The 12357-nt window shown below is 37.7% G+C and overlaps 1 protein-coding gene across 7 annotated transcripts in view; it reads right to left on the bottom strand.

Annotated features, from left to right (window-relative positions):
• Positions 1 to 12357, bottom strand: part of LOC144615369 (uncharacterized) — a 48014-nt gene that overhangs the window by 10493 nt on the left and 25164 nt on the right. For 6 of the 7 annotated variants that reach the window (XM_081794882.1, XM_081794885.1, XM_081794884.1 and 3 more), the window contains 3 exons: positions 8938 to 9009; positions 8300 to 8374; positions 369 to 487 (listed from right to left, as the gene is read on the bottom strand). In XM_081794882.1, coding sequence (XP_081651008.1) covers positions 369 to 487; positions 8300 to 8374; positions 8938 to 9009 — 266 coding nt within the window. The remainder of the gene's footprint in view (positions 1 to 368; positions 488 to 8299; positions 8375 to 8937; positions 9010 to 12357) is intronic. The other variant, XM_081794888.1, reaches the window with a different exon arrangement.

Raw genomic sequence — 12357 nt, 5'->3', positions numbered from 1 at the left:
TAGTTCTTAGAAATTTAGGGATCTGAACTCTGAATGAGTAAAAATAATGCAATGACATCATTAGTTTAAAAATTTACCATTGTTAGGGTGCCTGGGTGGCCCAGTCAGTTAAGCATCCGACTTTGGCTCAGGTCATGATATCACAGTTCAGCCCCGCATGGGGCTTGCTGCTGTCAGTGTAGAGCCTGCTTCGGATTCTCTGTCCCCCTCACTCACTCTCTGCCCCCTCCCAGCTCACGCACGTGCATGCTCTCTCTCTCAAAAATGAATAAACATTAAAAAAAATTATCATTGTTGATTAAAAATAAAAGTTAAACCACAAATAAAATAAAAATTTACAAATTTATCATCAGGCAATTAGGACTTACCACAACGTGTGCCATTTGTCAGACATGCACTGTCACAATGTAGCTTGACTGTCTTACAGACAACCTCAATAGTATTTTTAAATTGGCAGAGACAGCAGGCCATACGGCTAGGTAAAATCCTATAAATGGAAACACAGACAATTAAATTAGTGGTAAAGGAGTTACTCGAGCAGGTAGAAGAGGCGGGCCAAAGTCATCACAGGGCTGTGCAAAAAGGAATTCTTGAGGCACATGGCCTGGATGGTTGGGTAGGGACCAGTTGGCCAACTGCTGCTCTTGAATATTATAAATACACAGATAGAAGGACAGAGGTGCCCAACGGAAAGGTAAGGATGACATGGGGTATGGTACCCTTAGAATGAGATAGAGATTAGAACTGGGTGACACTGATCAGTAGTTTAATACACAGGTAACTCCTTCCAAGCCAAAAGTCTCACTTCGGGTTGAGAGCACACAGAAAGAGGGTAGACTTCTAAGAGTTTGAATAAATCTGAAATATGGCCCATACTGAGGATAAAAAGCAATCAACTTTGGCTCAGGTCATAATCTCGTGGTTCATGGGTTTGAGCCCCACATCAGGCTCTGTGCTGAGAGCTCGGAGTCTGGAACCTGCTTCAGATTTAACTTCCTCTCTCTCTACCCCTTCCCTGATCACTCTCTGTGTCTTAAAAATAAACAAATGTTAAATTTTTTTTTTAAAAAAGCAATCAATCAAAAACTAATCCATAATCTACACAAATGCTACAATTAGCAGACAAGGGCATTTAAAAAAGTTATTATAACAGTATTTCATATATGGAAAAAACCCCATGCCTCTCCTTAACTCAATGAATTGTGCAACAACTTCAAGTGGCCTAATATATGTATACTTAGAGTCCACGAAGGAGAGGAGATATAAAAAAAATTTGAAAAACTAATAGCCCCCACATTTCCAAATAAGTAAACCCTATAAACTCACAAATCCAGCAAGGTCAATGAAATCTGAGCACAACATGGATTAAACTACATGTTTAGTTTAATCCATTAAACACGGATAAAACTACACCACGGCACATGATAATCAAACTGGTCAAAGCCAGCGATAAAGAGCAAATCTTAAAAGCAGCCAAAGGAACAAAACCACACATGACACACAGAGCAACAAAGATATAACAATGACAACATATTTCTTGTTGGAAATAATGTAAGCCAGAACTCGGTGGGGCAACATCTTTCAAGCAGTGAAAAGGAGAGGGGGACCAAATAGCTATCAAGCTAGAATTCTATACCCAAATCTTTCAAAAATAAAAGCAAGACAGACTATCTGAGACATACAAGAGCTGGAAGAATTCATCATTAGCAGGCTTACACTGTAGAAATGCCAAAGGAAGTATTTTTTTAAATGTTTATTTGAGAGACAGAGAGAGAGGGCACGTGCAGTATGCGTGTGCAAGGGGGAAAGAGCACTGAGGAGACAGAGAATCCCAAGCAAAGCCCAACGCGGGACTTGAGCTCACAAACTGTGAGATTATGACCTGAGCCAAAATCAAGAGTTGGATGCTTAACTGACTGAGCCACCCAGGTGCCCCTAAAGAAAGTATTTTTAAGCAGAAGGAAAAGGATAGCAGACGGAAATGTGGATCCACACAAAGGAATGAAGAACATTAGAACTGGTAACTATATAGGTTATGATTTCACTTCACTATATGTATGTATATCATTTCACTATATGATTTCACTTATATGTAGAATCTCAGAAAAAAACAAACAAACAAGGGGTGCCTGGATGGGCTAAGTCGATGAAGCATCCTACTCTTGATTTCGGCTCAGGATCTCAGGGTCGTGAGATCGAGCCCTGTGTCAGGCTCCACACTCAGCATGGATTAGATTAAGATTCTCTTAAGATTCTCTCTCTCTCTCTCTCTCTCTCTCTCTCTCTCTCCTCTGCCCCTCTCCCCAACTTGTACACTCTGACTCTAAAATTAAAAAAAAAATACACCAAAAACCATAAGATACCTAGGAATAAACCTAATCAAAGAGGTAAAAGATCTGTATGCTGAAAACAATAGAACGCTTATGAAAATAAATTGAAGAAGACAGAAAGAAATGGAAAAACATCCCATGCTCAAGGATTGGAAGAACAAATATTGTTAAAATGTCTATACTACTCAAAGCAAACTACACATTCAATTCAATCCCTATCAAACACCAGTATTTTTCACAGAGCGAGAACAAACAATTCTAAAAGTTGTATGGAACAAGAAAAGACCCCGAATTATAATGTTGGGAAAAAACAAACAAACAAAGCTGGAGGCATCATGATTCTGGACTTCAAACTGTATTACAAAGCTGGAATCATCAAGACAGTGTGGTACTGCACAAAAACAGACACATAGATCAATAGAATAGAATAGAGAACCGAGAAATGGAGCCACAAATATATGGTCAACTAATCTTCGATAAAGCAGAATATCCAGTGGAAAAAAGATAGTCTTCGCAATAAATGGTGTTGGGAAAACTGGACCGTAACGTGCAGAAGAATGAAACTAAACCACTTTTTTACACCATACACAAAAATAAATTCAAAATGGATGAAAGACCTAAATGTGAGACGGGAAACCATCAAAATCCTAGAGGAGAACACAGGCAGAAACCTCTTTGATCTCAGCTAAAGCAACTTCTTACTAGAGACATGTCTCCAGAGGCAAGGGAAACAAAAGTACAAATGAACTACTGAGGAGTGCCTGGGTGGCTTAGCGGGTTGAATGCCTGACTCTTGGTGTTGGCTCAGGTCGTGATCTCAGGGTCGTGGATTGAATCCCGCATCAGGATTCTCTCTCCACTTGAGATTCTCTCTCTCCCTCTCTCTCTGCTCCCCCCCATGCATACATGTATGTGTGTGTCCATGTTCTTAATTAATTAATTAATTAATAGGGGCACCTGGGTGGCTCAGTTGGTTAAGTATCTCACTTGGCTCAGATCATGATCTTACAGTTCGTGAGTCTGAGCCCCGTGTCAGGCTCTGTGCTGACAGCTTGGAGCCTGGAGCCTGCTTCAGATTCTGTGTCTCCCTCTCTCTCTCTGCCCCTCCCCTGCTTGCACTCTGTCTCTCTCTCTCAAAAATAAACATAAACAAACAAACAAACAACATTTTTTTTAATGAATTATTGGGACCTCATCAAGATAAAAACCTTCTGGGGCACCTGGGTGTCTCAGTCGGTTAAGCTTCTGACTTCAGCTCAGGTCATAATCTCACGGTTTGTGAGCTCGAGTTCCGCATCGACTCTCTGTTGACAGTGCGGAGCCTGCTCAGATCCTCTGTCTCCCTCACTCTCTGCCCCTACCCCACTCTTGTGCTCTCTCTCTCAAAAATAAACATCCATGAAAAAAAGATAAAAAGCTGTACAGCAAAGGAAACAATCAACAAAATTAAAAGGCAACTGATGAAATGGGAGAACATATTTGCAAATGACATAATCTGATAAAGGGCTAGTATCCAAAATATATAAAGGACTCAACACCCAAAAAATCAAATACATAATCCAGTTAAGAAAAGGGCAGAAGACATGAATAGACAGTTTTTCAAAGAAGACATCCGGAAGGCTAACAGACACATGAAAAGATGCTCAATATCACTCATCATCAAGGAAATACAAATCAAAATCACAATGAGATACCACCTCACATGTGTCAGAATGGCTAAAATTAATAACTCAGGAAACAACAGATGTGGAGAAAGGGGAACCCTTCTGCGCTGCTGGTGGGAATGCAAACTGCTGTAGCCACTCTGGAAAACAGTATGGAGGTTTTTAAAAAGTTAAAAATAGAACTACCCTACAACCCAGCAATTGTACTACTAGGCATTTAACCAAAGGATACAAAAATGCTGATTTGAAGGGGCATGTGCACCCAATGTTTATAGCAGCACTATCAACAATAGCCAAAGTATGGAAAGAGCCCAAATGTCCATTGATGGATGAATGGATGAAAGATGTGGTATATATATACAATGGAGTATTACTTGGCAATCAAAAAGAATGAAATCTTGCCGTTTGCAACTACATGGATGGAACTGGAGGGTATTACGCTAAGTGAAATTAGTCAGTGAAAGACAAAAATCCTATCACTTCACTCATATGATGACTTTAAGAGACAAAACAGATGAACATAGGGAAGGGAAACAAAAATAATGTAAGAACAGGGAGGGGGACAAAACAGAAGAGCCTCATAAATATGGAAAACAAACTGAGGGTTACTGGAGGGGTTGTGGGAGGGGGGATGGGCTAAATGGGTAAGGGGCACTAAGGACTCTACTCCTGAAATCATTGTTGCACTATATGCTAACTAATTTGGATGCAAATTTTAAAAAATAAAAAATAAAACAAGGTAAAAAATAAACAAAAAATAAACAAAAAACCAAATGAATGAATAAACAACAACAAAAAAGAGAAAACACTTGTAAATACGGAGAACAAACTGGGGATATGGACAAAATGAGTGAAAAGGGTTAAGAGGTACCAACTTGCAGTTATAAAATAAATAAGTCACCAGATGAAAAGTACAGCATAGGGAATATAGTCAATAATACTGTAATATACTTATTGTGGTGAGCATTTCATAATGTATATAATTGATCACTGTGTTGTGAGCATTTCATAATGTATATAAAAGATCACTGTGTTGTACACCTGAAACTAATTTAATATTACATGATCTATATATACTTCAATAAAAGAGATAATTGAGGGGCACCCAGGTGGCTCAGTCAGTTAAGCATCTGACTTCAGCTCAGGTCATGATCTCATAGTCTGTGATTTCAGGCCCCACATCAGGCTCTGTGTCTACAGCTCAGAGCCTGGAGCCTGCTTCAGATTCTGTGTCTCCCTCTCTCTCTGCCCCTCCCCCACTTGCACTCTGTCTCTCTCAAAAATACAAAAATAAAAAAAGATAACTGACTATTTAAACAAAAAAAATAATATGGTGTGCTAAAAGTAAAATGTATGAAAACAATAGCACAAAGGTCAGGAGGGGAACAATGGAAGTACACTATTTATTGTAAGGTTCTTATACTATTCATGAAATCATATAATATCATTTGAAGATAGACTGTGATAAGTTAAACATGAACACTACAAACCATTAAACAGCTACTAAAATAACAAAACCTGAGTTGTAACTATTTATCCCCCCACCAAAAAATAATAAAACGTACTAAATCAACCCAAGAGCAGGAAGAAGAAGAAAAAGAAAAAGAAAAGAAACAAAGAACAGATGGGATACATAGAAAAGAGTAGACAGTAGCTTTAAATGTAAGCATATAAATAATTACATTAAATATAAATGGTATAATCACCTAATTAAAAGATAGAGTTGTCATACTGGATAAAAAAGCAAAAGCCAACTATATGCTGTCTATAAGATTCATCTTCAATACAAAGATATAAGTAGGTTAAAAATATGGAAGAAATTATGCTTTGCTAACACTAATCAAACGAAACCTTGAGTGGCTATATTTACTATAGGACAAAGTCAATTTCAAAGCAAAGATATTACCAGGGATAAATGAGGTTATTCCATTGTGATAGAAATGTCAACTATTAGAAAAGACATAACTTAAGAATTTATGTGTCTGATAATAGAACTTCCAAATATATTAAGGAGAATAGGAAAGAGAGACACATAAGCACTCAATTATAGTTGGAGATTTCAATATCCCTCTCTCAATAATTGACAGAAAAAATATATAGAAAATGAGTAATGATACATCAGACTTGAAAAATACTACCAACCTACTTGACCTAGTTGACATTTATAGAATACTCCACACCAAATCAGCAGACTACATATTTTCTTTCAAGTGGACACATAATATTTATCAAAATAGGCCATATTCTCATCTATTACCAGAATTCATTGGCTATAAAACAAGCCTCAATAAATTTAAAAGGATTTCAGTCATCCAACATATTGTTCTGTGACCACAATGGAATTAAATAACAAATTAACAGATCTGTAAAATCTCCAAATATTTAGAAACTAACCAACACACTCCTAAGTAACCCTATTGGTCAAATAAGTCAAAATGGATATTAGAAACTATTTTGTACCAACTGAAACTGAAAACACAACATGTCAACATGTGGGATGTTGCTCATATAGTATTCATCTTCCCCAGTGTCCACTTTTAAGAAACTAGAAAAAGAAAAGGAAATTCATCACTGAGTAAGGAGAGAAAATGGAATGATAAAGATCAAAGCAGAAATTTTTGAAAAGGAAAACAAAAATAGAGAAGTCAGTGTAATGAAAAGGCACTTTTTAGAGAAGATAAGTAAAACTGATAAACTTCTGGCCAGATTTATCAAGAAAAGACAAGAGAAGACACAAATTATCAATATCAAAAATGAGAGGAATGACATCACTACAATTCTACAGATACTAAAAGGATAATAAGGGATTATTATAAAATACTTTATGTCAATAACTTCAAGATGAAATAGATTCCCTGAAAGACATGAACTACTCAAAAAAATAAAGTATGTAATTTAAGTAGCACTATTACAAAAATAAAATCTGTAGTTTAACACTTTCTCACAAAGAAAGCTTCAAGCCCACATGGCTTCACTGGTGAATTCTAGCAAACATTTAAGGAAAAAATAATGCCAATTCTGCACAAACTGTACTAGAGAATTGAAGAGAGGGGAATACTTCCCAACTCAATTTTAAGGCCAACATTCACCTTATGAAAAATAGATAAAGACATTAGAAGAAAGGATAGATAGAAGATCTCATATACTGCTGGCTGGAATGCAAAATGGTACATCCACTTTAGAAAACAGGTAAGCAGTTTCTTAAAAAGTTAAATATACACTCAGCATATGATGTAGCAATCCTGCCATTAGGTATTTTACCACCTGCCCCCCTCCCCCAATGAAAACATATGCTCACACGAAGACCTGCATGTAAGTGTTTTAAGCAACTTTATTCATAAAGGCCAAAAAGCTAGAAACAACTCAAATGCCCATTAACTGATGAATGCATAAACAAACTGGTATATCCTCACAACTGCAATACTACTCGGCAATAAAAAGGAAATGAACTACTGACATGTGCAAAAACATGGATGAGTCTCTGGGGTGCCTGGGTGGCTCAGTCAGATAAGTGACCGACTTTGGCTCAGGCCATGATCTCATGTTCCGCAGGTTCATGCCCTGTATTGGGCTCTGTGCTGACAGAGCCTGGAGCCTGCTTCGGGTTCTGTGTCTCTCTCTCTCTCTCTGCCCCTCTCCTGCTTATGCTCTCTGTTTCTCAAAAATAAATAAACGTTAAAAAAGTTAAAAAAAAAACAAACATGGATGAATCTCAAAAGGATTATGCTGAAAGGAACCAATCACAGAAGACTGCATACTGTATGATTTCATTTATTTATTTTTTTTAATGTTCATTTATTTTTGAGAGAGAGAGAGAGATGGAGTGCAAATGGGGAAGGGGTAGAGAGACAGGGAGACACAGAATCTGAAGCAGGCTCCAGGCTCTGAGCTGTCAGGACAGAGTCCGATGCAGGGCTTGAACTCACAGACCGCGAGATCATGACCTGAGCTGAAGTCGGACGCTTAACTGCCTGAGCCACCCAGGTGCCCCTTGTATGATTTCATTTATAAGACACTGTAGAAAAGGCAAAACTATAGGGACAAAAATTAGGTTGGTGGTTGCCAGGGCTGGTGGTGAGAAAAGGGGATTGGCTGCAAAGGCACATAGGGGCCTTTTGGGGTGACAGAAATGTTCTACGTCTCAAATGTGGTGGTGGTTACATAACTACACGTTTGTCAAAACTCATCAAACTGTATGCTTAAAAAGAGTAAATTTTATACCTCAATAAATCTGACTTAAGAAAACAATAAAACAAATCTAAGTAAACAACTAAGTGAAAATACACATAAGAAAAATCAACTTACAGTGTTTCCAATTCAACGGTCATCATGAGGATGCTCTCAACTGTTGTAAGTGACACCTGTGTTGATCCCATGTCTCTGAAGGAGAAAGCCCAAACATGCGTGATTTGAACCCAAGGATAAAAATTCTGTACCTAAAAAGATACTTAGCAACATGTGATTACTTCAATTCTGGCTTCTTTGTCAAGTCAGCTCAAGAGTTTTCTTGCTATGGACAATAATTTCAGAAAGCTCCCAATGAAGACATTTTATGTGCATCATCAAATTAATCACCTTGGTGCTCAACAGTACAATCCTTTTTACTCTTATCCTCATTTTCATTCTCAATTGCATCCACCTCTCTTGATTAGTCTTTTTTTCTTTTAATATACACCTTACTCCACTTTCCACTTTGAGATAAATGGTATTTCTACCTACATCTACAAGTCCCATGTCTGTTATGTGTTCTTCAATACTACTCCTTCCTCTGCAGGCTATCTTGCCCATATACGTTTTTTCTTTGCTAATAATGCTTATTTCAATAACCCAGTTAAAATTTAAATTACGACTTTTTAACCAAAACGCAAAATACTTAATCTTTTGATGACAACAAAAAAGATCAGAAATCATCTCATGAGCCATGAGATTGTTGCAATACTTACAAATATTTTAATGCTGGCAACTTAAAAAGATAGGAATCTTCAACAGTTGACAGAGGGTTACGACTGATAATTCTGAAAAATGCAATGGAATTAAAATTATCTGCATTTCCAGTAATGACTACCATGAAAGTTTATGTTCATTTTGGGGGTATGGAACTGGAAGGTGAAAACTAATCATTTTCTGCCTTTGCCTATAAATCACCCTTAGATTCTGTAAAGCACTCTTCCTTTGGGAACTACCCAGCTCTCTGGACGATAAAGTGGAGAACAGAAAGAGGAAAAAAAAAAATTTTTTTTTTACGTGGACAGCAAAGCAAAGATATGCCAAAGAACTTTTTGGGCTGAAAATCCTAGAAGTGACTATGCTGGTAGGAAGCCCAGGCTCTGTAGGAAATACTGTTTCTAGTGTCCTCTGTAATTCTAGGTGCTTTTCCTTTATCTCTAGAAATGTAAAAAATTCCACAGTTTAAAACACCCGGTTAAAGACAAAAATAGGACCAATTCCTCAGTTTGGGGGCCAAAGACAAAGGGATTAATCTAAGAGGAAATGGTGAAAGCTATACCCCCACCATGTGTATTCTCCTATGACAGCCTTTGTTAGGTGGCATATGATCCCGTTTCCTTATCCATCTCCTGGACTGCCAGCTCCTTGAGGGCAGGGACCATACTCTATTGTCATTTTTGTCCCTGTGCCTGACAGAGTGCTTGTTATTTACTAGTTACTTAGTGAAGGCTTGTTGAATAAATAACTTTTTGTCACTGCTTGACACAAGTTTTTATTCCAAAATGCCAAGTAGATTTTCTTCTCAGTTCTTTACAGCAAAAATAAAGTGAAGGAAACAGGAAGAAAGAAAAGAAAATCTGCCTTTAGGTTGACTCTGCTCAAGAATCATCACTGTACTTTTGCAAAATTATAAGGATAATCATCACAACCAATACTATTGAGCCATAGGGCATCTGTGATCAGCATTTCACATTTAAACCTCACAATAACCTTATGTGATAGATACATCATTACCCCATTTTACAAGTGAGGAAACTGAAGTACAGAGAGGTTGTATAATTTGTCCCAGTTTGTCAAGCCAGTCAAGAAGCAGAGCTGGAATCTGAACTCAGTTCTGACTCCAAAGCCTGTATTTAACTTGTATGAAAAAAAAAGGGGGTTTAAAATAGCCGTTACCTTAAACTTAACTTTGAGAGCATTAAATATAGAAACACTTTGCTGAACTTCATCTCTCCATCTGGGAGAGCTTCTCTAAGAATTACATTTTCTATTTTTATTCCTTTCCTCTAATCATCTCCCATGATTAAGTATTTAATTAGCCTGTGATCATTGAGACTTTAGAGATTTCATTTTTTATTTTTGTATTCTATTTTTTGAGAGAGAGAGTACAAGAGTATGAGTGAAGGAGAGGCAGAGGAAGAGAGAGAGAGAGAATCCCAAGCAGGCTCCATGCCCAGTGCAGAGCCTGACATGGGGCTTGATCCCATGACCGCAAGATCATGACCTGAGCCGAAATCAAGAGTCAGGCAGTTAACTGAGCCACCCAGGTGCCCTGAGACTTTAGACATTTTAAAGCCCTGTTACAGGTGAATCAGTGAAAATGAGAAAGGAAGGACGTCTGAAAATTCATCCTTCCGTAAAAGCAACAACAACAACAAAAAACTAGCAAAAATGGTCAAAATCAACTTTCTCAGAACTTTGGAAATTTTAACCAATGGGCTTGCAGCAACCCGGAGAGCATTTATTAAAGAAAAAATTACTAATTTCTATGAGAACAGTGAGCTCTGTTGTTTTAACTTGTCCTCAACCTCTGCTCTCCATCGTGATGGTAGCCTTAAAAATTGCCCACATCCCAGGGGAACAGAATGGAGCTCAAGTTCCTTAAAGCCTCATTCCCAAGGAACAAACTGTCATTGTTTTACCTGTCTAGTGGGGTCCCTAAAAAACTTCACTTGAAAGCCTTGCCCTTGACCTCACTGAGAACTGCACAGTGCTAAAATAGCCTCTTCCCAAGGGGCATTTTTTGAAAACAATTATAGATAAATGTTTTAATCTGGCAGCTATGTGAGGCAATTGATAACAAGACAAAAAATAGCCTAAACAAAAAGCCTAAAAGGAAAAAGCTGAGAAATGAGATGTCCATAGGGACTTTGAAATGCTCCAACATCTTCCTGGGTAACTAGAAGACCACAAGACATATTCCTGGGAATGTAGAAAAAAAACCTTAGCACTAATAAATGAGTTCAGCAAGGTTACAGGACACAAGATCAATATGTAAAAATTAGCTTTATTTCTATACATCAGCAATGACTATTCCAAAAATAAAATTAGAAAAACAATTCCATGTATAACAGTACTCAAAAGAACAAAATACTTAGGAAAACATTTAACCAAAGAAGTGCAAGAATCACACTAAAAACCACAAAACGTTGTTGAAAGAAATTAAAGAAGATTGAAATAAGTGTAAAGATATGCCATGTTCACGGATCAGAAGAAAATATTGTTAAAATGGCACTATACCCCAAATTGAACTGTGGTTTCAGTATAATCCCTATCCAAACCCCAACTGACTTCTTTCCAAAAATTGGCAAGCTAATTCTAAAATCTGTATGTCAATTCAAGGGACCGAGAATAGCCAAAATGATCTTTTTAAAAAAAAAAAAAAAGTTTATCTATTCATTTTGAGAGACAGCGAGCATACACACCCGTGCAGAAGAGCAAACATGAGCGAGTGTGAGTGGGGAAAAGTGTGAGCAGGGGAGGGGCAGAGGGAGAAGGAGAGGGAGCATCCCAAGCAGGCTCCATGCTGTCAGTGCAGATTGCAACACGGGGTTCCATCTCACAAACCATGAGGTCATGACCTGAGCTGAAATCAAGAGCCGGCCACTTAACCAACTGAGCTACCCGGGTGCTCCAAAACGATTTTGACACAGAACAACAAAATGGGAAGACTCACACGCCCTGGTTTCAAAACCTACTTCAAAACTACAGTAATCACGGTGTGGTACTGGCAAAAGAACAGACATGTAAGTTGATGGAACAGAACTGACAGTCCAGGAACAAATCCTCACATTTATGGCCCACTGATTTTCAACAAGGGTGCCAACACCATTCAACGTGGGAAGACTAGTCTTTTCAAATGATGCTGGGACAACCGTATATCCCCATACAAAATAATGTAGTTGGATTCCTACACTTCACACCATATATAAATATTAACTCAAAATGAGTCAAAGACCTAGAAGGAAGAGCTCAAGCTATAAAACTCTCAGGAGAGAAATCTTTATGACCTTGGATTTAGGCGACGGTTTCTTAGACATGACACAAAAAGCACAACAAACCAAAGGAAAAATAGATAAACTGGACTTTATTTAAAAATAAAAAAACAACCCAAAACTATCATATGTCTGATACAA

The sequence above is a fragment of the Panthera onca genome, assembly GCF_046562875.1.
Source record: "Panthera onca isolate mPanOnc1 chromosome E1 unlocalized genomic scaffold, mPanOnc1 haplotype 2 h2.Chr16_ul_8, whole genome shotgun sequence".
Classification (NCBI taxonomy): Eukaryota; Metazoa; Chordata; class Mammalia; order Carnivora; family Felidae; genus Panthera; species Panthera onca.
The sequence above is the reverse complement of the archived record's forward strand: the minus strand, read 5'-3'. Positions and strand labels throughout refer to the sequence as shown.